Source organism: Pteronotus mesoamericanus, unplaced genomic scaffold, assembly GCF_021234165.1.
Source record: "Pteronotus mesoamericanus isolate MK-2021 breed Mesoamerican mustached bat unplaced genomic scaffold, CSHL_Meso_final contig_263, whole genome shotgun sequence".
NCBI lineage: Eukaryota > Metazoa > Chordata > Mammalia > Chiroptera > Mormoopidae > Pteronotus > Pteronotus mesoamericanus.
The window spans coordinates 4,672,054-4,692,136 of record NW_026555112.1 but is presented as its reverse complement, the minus strand read 5'-3'; the positions used below and the strand labels follow the sequence as shown (position 1 = coordinate 4,692,136).

The window sequence follows — 20,083 nt, the reverse complement described above, 5'->3', positions numbered from 1 at the left end:
ATACTTTCTAAGATTTATGAATCAGATTAACGGGATTTTTGCTGGGTGTACCTATTCTTAAAATGATTAGTATGTTGCTCTGCCAGGCCATGGAAACAGAAATAACAAATTGGTGAAAGCTCCTCCAGTGTCCGGGGCCTGACACTGAGGTGACTGTGGCAGTGGGTCCCAGACTCGCCTTTCTCGAATGGCGAGGTGGTCAGACTTGTGGTTTCTTTAGACTCCGTAAATTCTCACCTATGCACTTGAAATTTACATGAGGATAGAATAATTTTTTTTTTTGACTGGGTATCTGTAGAAACTTTCTGCCCCTTTTATGTCCCAATTTTTCCTTCTTATCTGTTTTCGTTTGTTAAAAGTTTTGCAATACAGTCTGTGGTCTAATTCCCAGCGGCCCCCGTAAGTGCATTAAATGTTCCTGGGCCTGTTGAACGGGTGTATTTGCATTTCACTGCCAGGAGGTTGTGCTCTTACAATGGGGTGGAGACCCTGGCGTGAGCCAGGGGATGAAATTTTATTTTAAAATCTGAAATGCTGTGTAAGCATTTAAGGTATGAACCAGTAATTGTTTCACAACAGCCTCCATTAGATATGGTTTATTTGTGGTCCACCCTCTTTTCAAGGATCCAGGGAGTATTTTAACACCAAAGCGTAGTGCATATCATTTACATTTTTAAACCAGCATTAAAAAAAGTTACTATAACTTTTAAGAATTCTAAATATAGAAAGAGATTTTATGCTCTGTCCTTTGAGAAAACAAATTACAATTTTCCATTTGAAAATAAGAAAAGAGAGCGTCCTGCTTTGATTGAGGATTTGAATAATTCTGAAACAGAAATGCCATTTAAAAAAGAAGAAAAAGTCTGGTTCTAAGATTGAGAACTCTCTTCTCCCCCTAATGAATTCAGTAAAATGCAAACTTTTAAAAATCATCTGTCTAATTTAAGATTCGAGATCATCAAATTCTGTCTAAATATTTTGTTTTAACTTCTAAGCTCATTATGGTTTCTTTGTGTTAACTTGTATTAAAATCTGTCAGCTATGACTGGTCTCATAAGCACAGTCAGCGGACCAGAATAAGTTAATTATTTACTTGTGTCACTAGTGCTCTTCATCTAATGAAATGCACAGCTGTGTTAGATCTGCAGTTGGATGTGTAGCTTCCATTGTTCTGCAAGTCAGCAGAGGGTAGAAGCCGCAATGATGGAGAGCCCTCAGTTCTTTCTGCTGTTCTGGCTTTCTGTGTCGATTTCATGGATCTTTTATCATTCACTTTCACACAAAACAAACAACACAGGGCTGTCTGCTATGGGAACCATCTTGGCATATAAAAGGGTTTTCAGAGCCTAAAGTAATTTTAAGTTAGCTAAGATTTAATTTTTGGCTTACAGGTGCCCTTGATTCAGATGTGGCCAAAGCAGTTCCTATACTGGAATGGAAAAATCTGAAAGTTACTTACGTATTTTTAAATGCAATGTCAAATAAGGACTAGTAAGAAAATAACTTCCCAGAAAGGAAGCTCTATGCTAAATTTTAATCAGATTTATCAAGCTGAGTTATTAGAGATTCAGATTTCAGGGGAAGGAGCATTGCTTTCATTTTAATAACAAAATAAAGTTATGTTAGCTGGAATTAACCTGTTGGCTAAAATTGAAAATGCAAAAAGCAAATCATCTCTCTCCTCACCCACTGTAAGTATCCCAGGCTTCCTCCCTGGGTTTCAGTACCGCCTACCCCTCACTCCCACCTGCTGTTGTTAGAGGGTGAACAGGCAGCTTCTTCCTGTCCCCCCACCTCCGTGAAGCACTGCTGAAGGGGCGCTGAAGTTTTCCTTTGGTTTTGCTCGTTAGGGATACAGCCGGGCCCTCCATCTCCTCACCCCCAAAATGACATTCACACCCAAGCACATCCCAGGACCCGCCTCCTTAGGGACTGCTGTTTTTAACATTTCGTTCACTGCCAAACAATGTTGTTATCGGTGCCCCTAGATTTACAATCATTTCTTTCAGAGTAGATTTCCCAGTAGTCCTAGTGTTTTGTCAGATAATTTCAGTGTGGACAAGATGGATTTTTGGAGGGAAGACAGAAGGGTCACATGCACTGCTTGATGTACTGTGTTTTGCCATGTATAATGCGCACTTTTTTGCCCAAAATATTTAGGGAAAAATAAGGATGGGTAGAATCCTTACATGGGTAGAATTCATACATATACTAATTAGTATATACATTCCATTTATATGCCAATTCCATATAAGTGTATTTAATTCCTTCATTTATGCTTATGTGTTAAAAGCATAACTCTAGAAAGCAATAACAATATATGTATGCAAAATAATACCCTGAAATCCAATAATCAGTTTTGTTTCTAAATATAAATAAAAAATTGAATTAAAAAATTAAAACGAGCCGTGCCTTGTGTGGCTTAGTGGATTGAGCACTGGCCTGTGAACCGAAGGGGTAGATGATTATAGTACATCACAAAATTTTTATTTTAAAATAGTTTGAGTAATTATGTAGAAATCAAACTGAACAATGAAATGTTTCTTTGAGAGCAATTTCTTTTTAATAGCTACAGATAGTTAATAAGGGAAAAGGAATTTTACTAACTATAAAAGCATTTTTTGGTCCAAAGCCATTTTATACTAGTTCTCCAATTCTAAATTATATAGATTGTGGCTAACAACCTAAATTATACTCCTGTTCCTCCTACCATGAAAAGGAAATAAGAGGAATTACCAAATATTTAAGCAGCAAAATTCCCTACAAGTTAGAATACTAGTAAAGGAGTAATGAAGTACAATTAATTTAAGAGACTATTAGTAGTGTCCACAGAGTTGGTAGGTTTTTATTCTGTTTTCATTCTGGAACACATGTCTAATTTTAGTCTTTTTTTCCGAGAATAACTTGGTATTTAATTTTATTATTCAACTTTACGACTTTGACCAAAAATCACTTTTCTAATATGTTGTAAGTTATAGAAATTAAAATTCCTTGGGGCAGTTTAGACTCAGCCGGCAAAGCCCCGGGAAAAATTGGCCAACCAGCCAGCACTCTGCAGCTAGCAGGTAGACCCATTAGCACATCAGGCACCCATGAGAACATCTTGTCACGGGGTTTTAAAACACAGTTTAAACATACCCCTCATTCAGTCACGTTCTGTGTTTGGTGGTCAGAGAACCTGAGGTCCTGTGGTTCGGGTGCAGTGCATGGACGAGCGGACAAGGAGTGAAATTGCTCTGGACCTGAAGCTGCAGGGATGGTGACGCGGCGGGGCCCGGGGAAGTTGCTGCCATCTTGGGGGCTCGAAGGTTGGGCGAGCAGCCTGACGGCACCGGGCACCGCCGTGTGTCACGCCGGCAGGCCAGTGCACAGGCCGCCGTGCCCGTTCTGCAAGGACAGCCATTTTTGAACTGTTTGTTTAGCAGGATTGTTGGAAATTGCTTTTGTTACTCTTGATACAGACCGTGGGGAAGGTTTGAGAGCAGTAGAAATAGAGATAGCAGCAGGGAGATCCCAATTAAGTACTGTAGTTTCCTTTCCGCCAATCTGCTTTACGAGGTATGAAATCTCTCCCCCAGGTGTTTGTGGTTTGATCGTCCCTCAGGAAGACATGCCGTTCTGTGATTCTGGCATCTGCCCGGACATCATAATGAACCCACACGGCTTCCCATCACGAATGACGGTGAGTATGTTTTTCAGAGGTGCTTCTTTCAAGGAAGAAAGCTGGCAGTTGGTTTGTAGTTCGTGGAGGCGATGGCACCCTGGAACTGAGTTTTAGAAAGGCCCTCGGGCCCTGGCCAAACAAATGGGGTCCCAGCTCCTGGCAGGGCTGGGCTGCCGTCCTGCTCAGGGCGCATGTGGAGCAGGTTTGCCCCTGCCTTCGACAGCCATCTTCTGAGTGGCAAACTGACCCTCAAAAAAAGAACCCCTCGTGTCAAACCTAATGTATCTCCCTTTCTGTGGTTACTGTTTTATAATCCTGGCTGCGCCACTTACCAGCTGTATGACTTGGGAGAGTTGCTTAACCTCTATGTACTTCGGTTTCCTCACATGTAAAGTCAAATAATAGTACCTGTCTCAGAGCGGTTTTGGGAGACATAAACTTAGATCACAGCTATCAAGCTTTCCCAACAGTCACACAGTAAGAGAGCGGTAAATATTTACTGTTATTAATTGATCACTCTTATTAATAGTAGTAGTCTCGTAATTCTTTGGTGAAATAGGCCAGATCTAAATAAACAAACAGGATTTCTATACCACGGGAAGGTACTCACTTAATTTGCTCACATCCCACAGGTGGGAAAGTTAATCGAGCTGTTGGCCGGCAAGGCAGGCGTGTTAGATGGCAGATTCCACTACGGCACTGCTTTTGGAGGCAGTAAAGTGAAGGATGTGTGTGAAGACCTCGTTCGCCATGGTTATAACTACTTAGGGAAAGACTATGTTACATCTGGCATCACAGGGTAAGTAAGTGTATGTTCATATGTTTTAAAGTGAAAGTGTGAATTTTATTAGGGTAAGAGGTAGGATCCCTTAAGATATTCAGCTTTACTCCTTTAAGAAATCTGATATAAGAAAATGCAGGTATATGATGAAAATGTTAGCTAAGGCTATGATGGTAATCGTTTTGCAATATATAAATGTATCGAATCAACATGTTGTACACCTTAAACTTGCATAATGTTATATATCAATTATTGAGTTGGCCAGAAAGTCCATTTAGTTTTTTCCATAAAATAAAAGACAGTGTTTCATGTTCACCGATAACTTTATTGATTTGGATATTTTGAGTATATCGACTACTCCTGCTCCTGGCTTCCAGTGGGTAGGGGCCAGGATGCTGCTAAACATTTTCCAGTGCATAAGACAGCCCCACAGCAAAGAATTATTGGGCCAAGATGTCAATAGTGCCAAGAAGCTTCGCAAAGCACTTTCAATACTTTCAGTCAGTCACAGCACCTTCTCCACACACTGCACAAATCTTTTTTTTTTTTGCATTTCAGTTGTGCTTTTACCCTTCTTGAAATAATAAAGCATAATACGTGAAAAATGTATATTTTCTTCCACCTTCAGTCTTAAAATGGCTGCACAAAAATTCATCAGTTTTGATAAGTTTTTTTAAAAATGCTTTCTGATATGACAGCTGCCATAATACAATCTAACAAAATGTTTCAAGTGAAGATAGACAGCTAAGCGCCACTAGAGCCATTGTATGGAAGCAACTAAATGAACTTGTTGGTCAATCCAATATATCTCAATAAAATGGAGAAAGGAAGAAAAGAACATCCAAATTTAGGAAACGGATAAATTAAGAAGTCCTGTTTTACTCGTGGGGCTATCATTTAAAAAGTACAAAACATGTGATTTACCAAAATGGGATTTCTACACAACTTTTAAGGAACAAATTAATTATGTATAATGCAAAAATTCCTTCGTTGTTGAACTTGCTGTGCGCTAGTGTGATGAATATCAGATAAGCAGTGCTCTCAGAGGGCCTGAGGCCCACCCTTGCACGTTCACTGACTGAAGATGTGTGGAATACCGAACGGGAGCGAGGGGCTACGTTTGTGCCAGTGAACAAACTAGACATGGCCCCTGACCTATGGAGCTGACTGTTGAGGTTTGTTGCTAGATGTTAAAAAGTAACAGATAAAAGTTAACTTCTCAGCAGGGCCTCCCCTGACTACTTACTTTAACACTACAATCCAGTTTTGCCCTTCTGGCTTTCTTTTTCTCTGTAGCATTCATCATTATCAAATATACTATGTGATAATACTATGTAATATTATCATCTGTCTCCCCGAGTAGAATGTAGGCTCTGTGAGAGCAGGGCTTGTCTGTTTGTTTACTGTCTTACTCAGTGTCTGGCACAGAGCCTGATACACAGAGGGCACTCGACAAATATTTGCTGAATAAAAGAACGAAAACAAATAATACATGTACAAATAGGTCTCACCAGAATAAGGACAAATAGTAGGTTAGAGGACTCCTGTGAGGAGGTAGATAGTTCAGCAGAGATGTGCACGTTGAGAAGAATGGAGCATCTAAACAGTGTTTCATGCAGAGGAAAAGTGTACCTAACACCTTACAAGGGACAGATGTTGGTTCAGTTCTGGCACCCGGAAGGGGCCCGACTGGCTGCAGCGCAGCGAGGAGGCGGTGGAGCGGCCTGCAGCGAGGCTGGGGCCGGGGGAGAGCCGGTCACCAGGCCGGGCGCCGGGTCTTCCCTTGGTCCTGGAGAAACAGGTATCTCTGAAATTATCGTGAAGGACAAGCTTTTCAAACTCAACTTGCACATGACTTTAAAGGATCTAGTTGTTTACGTGAAGACACACTTACGTACTTATATGCCAGATAAAACTGTGGGACATGGTGTTTATTCCGCTCTTCTGAAGTTTTAAACCTGAAACTCACCAGAGAGACTCAGTGTGGATGCACATGTGAGAGCACACAGCTCGACTTCAGTGCTGCAAATAGGCTACCCAGCTGTGACTGAAACGGTCGAAATCTGTATCTGTGAAAAATATCAAGTGCTTTCTAAAATGATTTATCCAGACTACGATAATGTGGATTTATTTAGGTGTTTCATACTTGAGATGTTATAGAAAATCACATTACAGGGAAAGAGTAATGAAAAGTGAAAAGAGTCCATTTCAAAAATGATTCAGTCCAATAGCTAAGGTATATTTCAAAAAATGCAGTTGTTGTTGCTAAACTGCTTCTCTTAGTCTTTGCTTCTCATACAGAAGTAATACAGAGGTTGACCAGAAAATATGCAAAACCAACGAATCAATTTGGTGGACCTTCCAAACATAATGTTACTGAAAGATTTGAACGGATTATGCTGCTCCCTATAGATAGCTGTGGGCTCTGTCTGTCCACGTCGCCGGCCTCTACACCCCCAGCCAGTGTTTTCCTTTCTTTCCCATTTATCTTGGAGTTCCACGAAGGGCTTGCAGACATATTCACCCACCAGATTTCACCCTTCATCACATTCTTGAGCAGAGCTAGGAGGAGAAATTGCATATGGCTTTTTTCATTTGATGATGGAATGGTGACAGAGTTCCATGAATTCAGTCATGAGCAACCACACTGTGGAGGAATAGAATCATTTGTTATTAGAGCTAGAAAGAAACTTGGCCCGACCACCTTGTTGTACAACTAAGAAAACTGAGATAAAGAAGTCAGTCCTGTAATTACTATATGACACACTGAGACAAGATTAGGGTCTCCTGACACCCTGTTTGTTGTGCCTTTCACTCCGCTCTGGGTCATCCAGGAATGTGGTTGCATTTAAGCCAACAGAATGGCTTGATAGCTGCAAAAGCCTTTCCTAGTGATGCTGAACGTAGTATAAGGTACAGCAAGCAAGCAGGGACAAATGCATTTTTGTGCCCCTCTGCCATGTCTTCTGCTTCCTTTGCTCATTCTACTCTTACGTCACGCTGTGGCCCAAATTTATTGGCTCAAGACTGGCTCGCATGGCAGCGAGAGCCCTGGATTCGAGTCTTCCTGCATCACTCATCAGCTCCTACTTAACCTGTTGGAGCCTCAGTGCCTATTTCTTCATCTTAAAAATAGCAATGATGCTATCTCCCTCCCTGGATTGTTGTATGGATTAAATGGCACATGGTAGATACTTTATTTCTCTTCAGGAAGGAAGTCCTGGGGCAGTAAAAAATACTTCAGTCATCAACGCCCTGACTACTCTTCCTCCAGACTTAGGGAGAAAGGTTTCTTCTGTCAAAGCAGTTAAATATTCACTCCTTTTAAACTCTTACTACAGTATTTCTAAAGAGTCATTGAATCAGCTGCGATAGATATTTACTGAGTATCAGTTGTAGGCCAAGCAGGGTCATTAGTGCTGGAGCCACAGTGACAAGGGAGACAAAGTGCTTGTCTTGCTGGGTTTACTTCTTGTGGGGAAGGCAGACAATAACCAGGGAAATAATAAATATATACTGTAATACCAAATGATGGTGAGTACTCTGAAGAAAATAAAACCAGTGTGAGGTGAGACAGTGCATGGGTACAGCAAGGCTGGCGTAGGAGGCGGACGCCTTTAGATAGGTGAACAGGGGAAGTCTCTCTGAGGAGGTAAAGGGACAGCCATGTGAATACCTGCTGGAAGAATGCTGTAGGCAGCGGAAACAGTAAGTGCAAAGGCCCTGAGGCAGGCACGCTTGCTGCATTTGAGGCGCAGTGAAGAGGCCCATGTTACTGCAGTAGAAGGAGCGAAGGACACAGAATAGTAACAGAGTCAGATGTGAGTAGGAGCCAGAGTACATTAGGCTTTATGGCTGTATACAGAATTGGAGTGATACAGATTCTCAGTACAATGGGAAACCATTGGGAATTTAGAGCAAAGAATGACCCGTGGTGGTTTACATTTTAGAAGGAATCGCTCTGGCTTGTTATGAGAAGAAGAGATTGTTGAGGGAGGAGAGTGGGAGCGGGGAGGCCCACGAGAAGATGGTCTGCAGTTGTCCAGGCAGGGACGGGTGCTGGCCTTACTGGGGCCGTAGCAGCGAAGGAGGCACCGTACTGTATACACTTCGACACGCTGTTTCAATTTTTATTTCTTAATTAAACAATATATCCTGTACTGTATCCATGGTACTTTTATATTTTCAGATCTAGCCTTCTCACGTACCGCAGGCTGAAAATCATTCTCTGACTCAATCATAAACCCTTCACAAACAAGGACGGACCTGCCAGTGCGGAGACCTAGGAAAGGCTGTTTCCTGTTAGTCTGAACTTCGTCTCTTAACCCAAAACTCTGACTTTTTTTTCAGTGAGCCCTTGGAAGCATACATCTATTTCGGCCCCGTGTACTATCAGAAGCTGAAACACATGGTGCTAGACAAGATGCATGCCCGGGCCCGGGGGCCGCGCGCTGTCCTCACCAGGTGAGAGGAGAGCACTTACAGAAGGAATCTGTAAGGCAGTCAAGTCTGCCGTGTATTTCCCAGTATAGCAGTAAGCAGACTCAACGAGGTTTCCTTTTCCCTGAGATTTCACACTTTGGGATGTTAGGCATCAACAAAATAATACATGTCTGATTAACATGAAAAAATGGCAGCCAACTAAAAACCATTCCATAGGCACAAGAGCAGACCCTCCGTAGGTCTTGACGGTAGTCTCCTAACTAATCATTTACTGTGTACCAGTTTGCAAATATGGTCCCGTTCAAAAGAGTTTCTTTATAAGAATGTAGATACACTTAGGCACATAGATACCAGTACATCTGTATGCTCCCATATGTACACGGAAAACATATGCACACATTATTTGGTAGCCTAAGCTGCGGCTACCAAATAATAAGCCCCAGGGTCCACATATGCCCCTTCACCAGCGTCGCCTCAATGCCAAGCCCAGTGTATGTGTGTTGATGAATGGGTATAATTGTTGGGAAAGGAAATATACTAAGTTTTACTTGTTCTTAATACTACATTTTTCAGTTGCAGAGCATAGTATAAGGCAGTAGATCTCAACTGGGGGCGATTTTGCCTCCCAGGGGACATTTGACAATATCTGAAAACATTTTGGGATGTCACAGTCGGGGGGCAGGGGAGCCACTGGCCTCTAATGGGTGGAAGCCAGAAATGCCGCTAAGCACCTTGCAGTGCACAGGACAGCCTCTGCCTCAAAGAATTAGGCGGCTCAGTATGGCAGTACCGCCAAGGTTGAGGAACCCTGGCAGGGGAGGGAACACAGGCTCTGGAGTCAGAATGACATAGAAGTGAACTCATCTCTACCTTGTAGCACTGCCGTGAGCCTTGGGCAGATCGCTTACGGCTCTCGACTTCAGCTTTCCTCGTGTATGAAGTAGAGACAATCGTACCCACTACACAGCGTGCTGGTGGATGCCAGATGTTTGAATATAGACCGTATACAGTGCTGATCTATAGGAGATGCTCGATAAATATCCAGTTCCCTGCCCACTTTGACAGAGCGCTGCTTAGATGGTACAATGTCGTGGAGGGGACAGAGGATGAAGCAGCGAGCTTTTGGATGTTTTTTTTTCAAACCGAGAGAGAGGTGTAAATGACTCAGTTCCTTGACCATGTAAAACTGAGCGAATGCACATTTGAGTTGAAATGATGGGCGCACGTGTGCTTAAATTGCAGCGGAGGGAAGAGAAGTTGAGCCTCTTCGGACGGCCGTGACTTGAACCACAAGCCCCTACTTGAGTGAGGTGTATTTTCCCCTGAATGCTGCCCCCTCTAGAGCGTCCATTCCAGTTACAACATCCAAAAACTATTTCAGAGTAATATAAATGTCAAAACAGTTATTTCCCATTTTTTGCTTTGTTGTACTAAAAAATTATTACTTTGGTATTACTTTTGTGTATTCCATATGAAGACTGCCTGGCGTGCCTTTGTCTGTACTCAGTTATCCTGGTGAAAATCCAAATTTTGAGTTCTGCCCTCGTGCTATCTGGCTACCTTCGCTTGTCCAGTGACCACAGGTGGAGGGATCCTCCCCTCTCCCTGGGTGGTTCTGTTCGCAGATAAAAACACACACACGTTGTGCTCAGTTATGGAGTTTCGGCTACAGTGTGTTCATTGAGATCTACTTAGAAGTTTTTCACTTGTAGACTTTCTTTTAACAAATAATGTACAACTAAAATTGGTTTTCCTCTGTAACTATCAACAGCAAAAGTTAAAATTTCAGCATGGCTGGTAATCATGTGTTTACTTTCTTAACTCTTTGGGAAACTGGCAGCAATAAAAACAAAAATTAAAAGATGCTATGGAATAAAGCAAACAAGAGGTTTGTGGCCCACCCCTGCCACACTGCCTCCAATCAGTGTCACTCCAAAGCCAGCCAGCCAGGGTGTGGGTGTGCGCATGCATGCGTGCTTGTCTCTTTCATAATTTTGTCATCAGCACCCAGGTGGGGTGGCCTAAGTTGTTTCAAAATGCCCCTAATGTTACCTACATTTCTGATACTGGATTCTTAACTTTTAAAGTATTCTCAGGCCCAGCAGATGCATAAGTCACAGGGAGTTCATTCAGGGGGCTAATAGCTTCCCAGTTCAAGTGCTTCCCTCTAAGGTGGAATGGAACATTTTCATGCCTTAAGCAAGGACCTGAATGGGGCACACCACAGGGGGGCAGGTAGGGAGGTAGCTCTCTGGGGAACCTCCCATCTGGCCCCAGATGATTCCTGATCTATCCCAAATTTATAAAAATTGATTTGCTTCTTTCCATGTGTAATTTATTTAATAGGGAAGCTCCTCCTTGCAGCCCTGGGAATAACTCCTGGAGGACTCGGATTTCTTCCACAGTCTGTTCTGCTCAGTTTCTCTGCTTTTAAATAACAGAGAACTGAGACGTCTCTGAAAATACTCAGAAGACATCCTTCCCTAATAATAATGATAGTGATGGTAATAGTAATGCTAGCACTGGTATTTTATATGCTATATATTAATTTATTATATCATTTAAGTAATTATTATTTTCACTTAATAATAAAAATAGCAATCAACTCTAGGGTTACATTCCTTCTCATTTAAGGCTCCTTGGGATAGATAGTCGTATGTATATTTTACAAGTGAGGCTGAGAGGCTGAGCAGCAGCCCAAGGTCACTGTCTGATAAGTGATGTGAATCCAGGTGAGCTCCAAAGCTTTGTGCTGTTAGCCAGAATGTGATGCTGCCCCTTTGTGTAATATAATAACACATTTGTTTAACTTGTTTCAAAGGCAACCGACTGAAGGTCGATCTCGTGATGGTGGTTTGCGTCTTGGAGAAATGGAACGTGACTGTTTAATTGGTTATGGAGCCAGTATGCTTTTACTAGAGCGACTAATGATTTCAAGTGATGCCTTTGAGGTTGATGTCTGTGGGCAGTGTGGACTTCTGGGGTATTCTGGCTGGTAAGTGGATACCATATGTCTTTCATACCACACCCCTTGCCTCTTAAATCATAGCTCGAGAATTGACCCTAGATCCTACATACATGTTCTCCAGCCTTCCCCGTCCCTGCATTCCTAGAATTGGGGAATCTATGTGTACATTTTTACTTTGTCTACCTAACGTTCTGCTCTTTACACTGCTAGAATTTAAATTCCCAAGGAGGAAGGACTTTATCCTCTTTTTAATACTATGTCGAGTATGTTTTATAACACTGTTTACCTATAAAGATCTTAGTAGAGTCATTGTTGGGTGTTATAATTATAGCATATTATAAATAGAAACATTTTAAGGAAGATTGTATCGAATGCCCTAATTCAACTTCAAACCTAAAGAACCAAGTATGTCGCCCCAAGTTTTATAGTAAGTTGGTGACAGAGCCAGGACCAGAACCTGGTCCCCAGACCCCTTGTCTGTACTCTGTCTGCACAGCAAGCTGCTCTCCACTTGGACTGTGAGTCCCACGATGGCTAAGACCGCGTCCGTCTCAGGCAGCCCCTCGCAGACATTTAGTGGGAGCCTGGCAGGTGCCAGATCCCCCGCAGAAATGCAGCGGCGAATAAGACAGGTGAATGGCTGTCCACCGGGTGCTGATCTTCTAGTTCGTTCTCAATATATTCTGTCTTATTAACCCCTGCTTCTCCAGCCTGGGACCTGGAAGATGCATAATAAAAAATAATTGCTAAATGGTAGTACCCCTGTCTCTAAAGGATCGCCAGTAGGTAAACTGTGTAATTCATCATTTATCGTTTCTGTGTAGAGTTCAGTACACAAAGTCCAGCTTAAATGGTGACACCGCATACCTTTTGTTTTTGTGTGTGTAGTTGGAGCACCTTTTCCCCTTGTAGTGGTTCCACTGTGCCACCAGCAAGCGCTCTGCTTAGCGTGGGTCCTGATCCGGAGCCCTGACATTCGCCCGCAGGCAGGAGGGCTGTAGTGCCCCAGGCTCTACCCGCTCTCCTGTCAGAGGCCAGGTCTAACAAGGCCTGAGGCAGGCGCTGCAAGGGCGGGAAACAGCTTCAACGTCCTCATCACGCCCCGCTTTCCTTCCCGGGGCTCCTTTCCCTGGGGAGGGGCAGCCCCCAGAAGGAGAGAGTCAGGCCTCAGTGGGCATTCAGTGCCGGAGCTTGAGGGTTAGTTACACGAGCCATCCTTTTCCCGTGAGTCCCCCCTCAGAGCCTCCGTACAGAGAGAACCCCAACTCCTTGCCACCCTAAGCGGCCGCTTTCTTGGTTGAATAAAGCAAATTAAGGGTCAGAATAAGTAGCCTTCCTAGAACACAGTGTATATACCTTGCTAGTTATGGTAAATGTCAAAACCTCTTAGCCAAAATTAAGTATTTTATTATTTTGGTACAGAAGAGTTGATGAGACGTGTCTGTAAGGGAATCATCTCATCTTAAAAACTAACACAAGAGGTGGCCATTTGCCTTTCGGAAGGTTGCAGAGATGGGGTGACATTATTCTGAGCATAAACTTGGCTCTTTATTGTATCAATGACATGGAAGGGGTGCTGTTTGAATTCTAACATGTCTGTTCGTTTCTTGAGATGCATATTGAGTTTGCTTTTTATTGTCCGTGTAGCAGCAACAACAACAACAACAACAACAAAGTATAATGGGAAAGTGCCTGGGACTTAATTCCATTAGGCTTGAAGCTTCAAATTTGGCACAATTTTGGTGCAGAAGGGTCATTTTATTACCAGTAGGGATCATGAAACTTAAAAAAAAGTTTTTCTTCTCCATTCTCCCTGCGTTTGTACCACCTCCTCCTAGGGGAGGGGGGGAGAGGAAGGACAGAGGAAAAGAGAAGGGAAGAAGGGAGGGAGAGGGAGAAAGAGGGAGGAACGCTAAGAGGAAAAATGTAAAAAGGAAAAGAGAGAAGGAGGAAAAGAGAAAAAAGAAAGAAAGAAGGGAAGGGAAGAAGCAGGAAAGAGAAAAGAAAAGGAGGAAAGGAGGGAGGGGAAGGGACGAAAAGGAAGGAAGGAGGAATGGAGGAAAGAAAAGAAGGGAAAGGAAAATGAAAAAAGAAGGAAAGGAAGGAGGGAGGGAAGGAGGAAGGAAAGAAAGAAATAGAGAAAAAGAAAAATGAGAGAAAGAGGGGAAAGCAAAGGGAAGGGAAGGATGGAGGGAAGGAAAGAAGAAAATGGAAGGAAGAAAGAAAGAAAGAAAGAAAGAAAGAAAGAAAGAAAGAAAGAAAGAGAGAGAGAGAGAGAGAGAAAGAAAGAAAGAAAGAAAAGAAAGAAAGAAAGGGAAAGAAAGAAAGAAAGAAAGGAAAGAAAGAGAAAGAAAAGAAAGATCATATTTATTCATGCACTTTGAAAGCCTCCCCTCCCCTTCTGCTGAATACTCAGGGAAACTAGGGTGAGCAGTAATTGGTGTCAACATCATTCTGTGAGTCATATCTCCTTTCCTCCTTCATTTCTGTCTCATTTAGAGATCTTCTGATGGCAGTGCCTGATTTTGAAGCTCATGTGTTCAATGTGTATTGTATTTGAAATCCTTTGAAAGAGGACTAAATCAGGTTACACGGTTTCAGGGTCTTTACTGTAATTAAACAGACCTGGATGTACCATGTGTCTGATTTTGAATGGCCTACTTACACCCTTGTTGCCAACAGGAAAAGATCCTCCTCCAGCCTGGAAGTCTGGCAGCCTCCTTGTGCTGCTCTCAGGCGGAGGGGCATAATGATGCTGTCACGTTCCCCTGTTACCTGAGGTGTGTGCTGGGCCACGTGGGAGGGAGCAGGGTGTTTGCTGGAGGAAGTCGCTCTTCAAGGAACAGCACAATGGAGGCTGAGTAATTAGAGCAGTTCAGAACCTTGAGACTGGCCTTTTGTCATTGATTTGCACATTAGTAAGGCATTGCTATGGGGATGTTTACTGCAAGGCTGTTCTACCAAAGACACGAAGGGCAGAAGTCACAAAAGAGAGGTCCAGAAGGAAAACTGCAGAGAAAAGAAAATCCCTATTAAGATAATTAGCTCATAGAGGATAGTTTACTGGACAGTCATTTCTCATGTGAAGGCACCGCCTCCTCCTTTTGCTGGCTTTGCCCTGAAGAAAATCAGTTTATTTTATTATTGTTTGGGTCAAGTTTTTTTCCTTAGAAATTATTCACATATAGGGTAAGGTAATTTATATACTTTTATATGTGTGTGTGTGTGTGTGTGTGTACGTGCATTGGAACAATTTAAACATCCAGAAATATTTAATAAGAGAGTAGATTAGTGGGCTTTCTGAAACATCACGAATCAGCACACAGAAACTTTAAACGGATGAGCATGGATCAAATTCGCAGGGTAATGACAGGAGAATCAGCAAGAAGTTGCTCCACTTAAATCCATTTCTCCAATTGAATTAAGGCATGAACATGATTCCTGAACAAATCAGTTCAACCCAAGCACATTAAAAACATAATTTTTAAACTGTCATGCATCAAAGAGATCTTGGGTAATCTTTCAAGAAAAAGTCGCTCACCATGTTTCTAGTATTACTGGGAGAGTCAGATACTCCCCCGCGTTTGCTGAGCTGCCTGCAGTCCCCTGGCAGGGACCCAAGCGTGGACCACGGTGGCTCATCCTTTTCCCATCCTCTTCTCCTGAGGAAGGTCAGATCTGTGTCGTCACCACCAGTTTCTCGAGGCTCAGTTTCTCAGCCTTAGGGATTCTGTGTTCTGAAATAATAGCTTTATTTTGCTGACTATAAAAATGATCTCAAAGTTACAAGGGAAATGAATAGTTACATTAATTCCCACCACCCAGAGAAGAACACTGTCAATTTTTTAGACACTTTGGGAGATATTTGTGTTTGCCAGTCGCTCTGTACCATTTTTTTTTTTTAATCATGAATTCTTTTGAGATTCTGCTAATAGCAGGAAAATACAAATATATACCCCAAAAATCCTGTTACATGTGATTTGGGGGGGCTTCATGCATTTTCTAGAACACATCTGAGAATCCACTTGGGATCGTGCTGTTTAACAAACTGCTTTTTTCACCTCACAGTGTGTCCTGGACACCTTTACATTTCAGTAAATAATGGGTTGGCATCACTGCATTGAGTGGCTGCACAGTATTCTTCTGCATAAATATCCTGTTATCATAGAAATCTCCTACTTTGTGCTGTTATAGCATGATCATGAACATTCTTGTGCACATATCTTTGCCACGTTTGTGATTACTTAAATAATATGCATGTTTATACTCTTTACACATATTGCCTTACTACCACCCAGGATAGCCTTTATTGCTCGCCGAGGAATCACCCTGCAGTTCCCGGTTAGCCCAGGATCTGCTAAGCCGTCATTGCTGTTCCTCCTGCACTCATTCTCTCCTCTGTTAACTGGGAGGACCTCACTGTCTACCTATGAAGTCTCAGGATTTGTACTGGGCACCTATTGTCCCAGCTTCCCCAGACCCTTGAGGTATAAGGTGAGGCCCTGTTTTGATCTGAAACCTGACAAAATAGTCATTTTCTTTCCTGGGGCTTGTTCAGTTGTAGCCATTAAGACCTAGGTTCACTTCACTGCCTCTTCCTGGAGGAAGAGAAAAGAAAATCCTAATTGGAATAGCAGGCATATTGGTTAGGAACATGGGCTTTTGTGAGGATTACATGGGAATATGTATGCACACACGCAGGGCCTGCACACTGTAAGTACAGTAGCTCTAATACTAATAGAAATAACCAACTTTGAAGAGCCCTGGAAAAATAAGTAACATTTGATTGGACACCACCTCTCTATATGAAAATCTCATCTTTCCCAGAACTCAAATGGTAAAATGTTGAGCATCTTGCCTGGAATAGTGCGGTATAGTAGATGCTTATCAATACATGGAGACTGATTCTGCTTAAAATGCTTTCGACAATGTAAAGTCTACATCTGAATAATTTTCACATGGTTCAGATTTCAGGGGCTTATTCAAAACAAGTATTGGGCAGATGTTTTGCATTTTAAGGAGAACTGTCTAGAAGTGTAATACTAGCTAATTAAGAGTACATGCTTTTAGGACTGGAGGAGTGATAACTTGTTTTAGTTTTTTTTTTGCTTCTTTGGAGGCTTTACTTTGTGGACACATAAGTACATATTGGATAATGAGTCTGAACACTGAGAAATAGAAAACCAACTTAATGGAATGGTAATAGACTTTGTTAGAATTCTCACTTCCGATGTGCAGGCGTTTATTAATGAGTTGCTGTCCCTCTAACACATGCTGACTTGGGTTTCAGGTGCCATTACTGCAAGTCCTCGTGCCATGTGTCTTCCCTCCGTATTCCGTATGCCTGCAAGCTGCTCTTCCAGGAACTGCAGTCGATGAACATCATCCCCAGGTTAAAACTGTCCAAGTACAATGAGTAAGGAAGGATGGAAAGGTAATTATTGAAAGAGAACAATCCATATGTTCAGCGCCGTGCAAAATAGAAGGGATTGAAAACCCCTTCTGCTCCTGTGAATAATTCCTTTGAATGTTCTTTTGGAAAAAAACAAAAATCGACGGAGAGGCTGTTTAAGCCCTAGACAGCGGACTGAACAACCTCGACCAGCGAGCTTTGGGCCGTGGAAGATGCCAGCAATATGGACTCTGACGCAGCTCCTTGTCCGGGTACTGAATTTGATGCACAAGTGGATGCGACCTAACATTTTCCGGTATCTTGAAATTTACTCATTAGAAACAATTTCCTCCTTAAAAGGAATGTTTGGGGTTTAATAAAACTCAAGATTTTTATGAAACTTGATGGATATGAAGAGTCTGTGTGAACGGGTGGACTCGGCCTTTGTCCCAGGGCCGATCTGAGCAGGGTGTGAAGGGAGGAGCTGCGGGAATCCGAGGGCGTGGTGGACAAAGTGGTGGCTTTCTTATCTGCTACTGTGAGAGGGTAAATTTTCCTTACTCTCAAATTTTGCCTTTTTACACCCAAACTGTTACGTTTCAGTTTGGTGAAATATAATAAACATATTTCAACCACCTTAAGCAGGTTTGCCAAAGATGTCACTTTGTCTTACGGACTTAATTGCTACTATTTTGAACCTCCATGTTTGTACCATATACAATAATATTTGTTGAATATATGAAAATAATTCCATGGATGCTTTGTAGCCTTTCTGTTCCTTCCATTTCCATCAGGATGTTAGTGTGCCATTTCCTTTTGAATCTGACAGCCTTCTTCACCCATTTCTAATTTGTTCATAGTTGCTCTTCCCTGAAGCCAGGTAAATATTTGTGTTAAGGATTATTTATAAAATAGGTCAGAAAAGCTTTGAGTAACAGTCTAAGGCTGCATTCCTAACGTCACAATGAACATGTTTCACAGAATATTAATAGGTTTTTATATACTGACAAGAATCAAGTTCCAGTGTCAAATAAGGTTGAGAAAATGGGTGTAACCAAGTTAAGCATACCAAGGACTTTTTTAAGCCTTTCCCAAGCTGCCCTCCTCGGAGACTCCCAAAGAGTGATGTTCCAGGAAACAGACTAGTCATTGAAGTGAGAACATCCCTTGGTTTTCCTCACAATAGAAAGCTCTCCCACAGGTGGGAAAGTCCTAGAGGCCTCACAGAAAAAGCAGAAGGAAGGAGAGACTGCAGGTGAGCTGGCCTTCCTCAGCTACCACCACTGGTCCCCAGCCACGTCAGGGACTCGAGGGGTATAACAAAAACGGGTTTGAGTGCCCAGATCACTAGTTATGCCCATTGTTCTTGCCTTTCGTCTGGCTTTGTAGTTCTCAAAATTGAGAGTGCCTAAAGATTACCGGACTGGACTGAGTGTACAAAACATAGGTTCTGTACTTTGTGGGTCATTTCAGGAGTTTTGTAGGGTGGCTTTAACTATTTCCCATCATGTGACAGTTCTCCTTATCAACTTCATCCAAGACGGAACTGCCCTGTAATGTGTGACACACCATTTCAGGGAACACCCGGGTCATTTGGGGCAGAGCCACCAGGGTGCTGGGTACGTGAGGACTGCATCGCTTGTCATTCGGGACCTGCCATGTGGGAGGCATGTACTGAGGACACAAAGAGAGGAGGGCACGGCCTGTGCCCGAAGGATTTCAGGACCCAGCAGAGGAGGCCCGGACGTGCGCTGGCCGTAGAGTGCCATCCGGCGGTCAGCGCCCGGGATTAAACTTGGCTGTGCTGAGGGAGCTGCCGGGGCAAACCGATTAACCGATTAACCGCTCTGGGATTTGGAAACGACTCTTCACAAGCGTGATCATCCCCTTTACACAGCTAATGAAACTGGAGGCACTAAGTAGCTGATGCCCCCAACGCCACACCACTAATGGGAACAGCCACACCACTAACATGGGGACAGCGTGGCCTTGGACGCCAGACCTTTTGATTCGGCTTTGGGCTTCATCTGTGATTCTGTTTTTCCGTTACCAGATGTGACATTTTTGAAAAATTGATTTTAGTGAGAGGATATGGGGAGTGGGAGAGAGATCAGTTTATTCATTGTTTGGTTCTTGTATGTTCCCTGACCAGGGATTGAACCTGCAACCTTGGCATAGCAGGATGATGCTTTAACCTACTGAACTACCTGGCAAGGGCTCAGATATGACTTTTTTTTTTTTTTTTAATTCAAGTGCCACTAAGTAGTTGTATTTTTTTAAATAGCTTTTTTCAAAAACCATTCTAGGCGATTCTGATAATTTTGCAGGGAGTCACCTAACTAGCCTTCTAGGAAACTCTCAGTTCTATAAGATAACAAAGATTATAGAAAGTGTGGGTTCCAAATTGATACATCCTTAAAGGAAAAAATTGTGTCGGATGGATATTTCAAAAACTAGCATATACTATATTTGAATAGCACTGACTCAGAAATACTATGGTCAAAAGAAGCCAGAATTGGTAAGTTAGTCCTGCTGTACTTTTATTTTTTAGCTATTTGTAAATTCCCTGTTTTAAAAACTACCAGTTAGATTTTCATTTTCAGTAGTGAGGAAGTAAACTTCCGCAGGCCACCCTTGAAGCGCTTTTTCCCTTGGGCCTTTGCCAGGTCAGAAGTGGCTCAGGGTGAGGGGCTGCAAAGCCACCAAGAGACTGCAACCGTGACCTGGGCTTTGGCAGAGTCAGAAAGCTGGGGAGGCAAACCTTGGGCTCAGAGCTGCCAAGACACCAGGACCAGAAAGCCCACGATCCAAATAGAAAGGATGCACATTGGGGTG

General features: G+C 42.7%; 1 protein-coding gene across 1 annotated transcript in view; it reads left to right on the top strand.

The window, feature by feature from the left end:
- Positions 1 to 17,635, top strand: part of POLR3B (RNA polymerase III subunit B) — a 105,120-nt gene extending 87,485 nt beyond the window's left edge. Inside the window, exons 24-28 of the mRNA XM_054574585.1 lie at positions 3,579 to 3,682; positions 4,297 to 4,463; positions 8,796 to 8,909; positions 11,710 to 11,883; positions 17,147 to 17,635. Coding sequence (XP_054430560.1) covers positions 3,579 to 3,682; positions 4,297 to 4,463; positions 8,796 to 8,909; positions 11,710 to 11,883; positions 17,147 to 17,276 — 689 coding nt within the window. The 3' untranslated portion in view covers positions 17,277 to 17,635. The remainder of the gene's footprint in view (positions 1 to 3,578; positions 3,683 to 4,296; positions 4,464 to 8,795; positions 8,910 to 11,709; positions 11,884 to 17,146) is intronic.
- Positions 17,636 to 20,083: the final 2,448 nt, after the last annotated feature.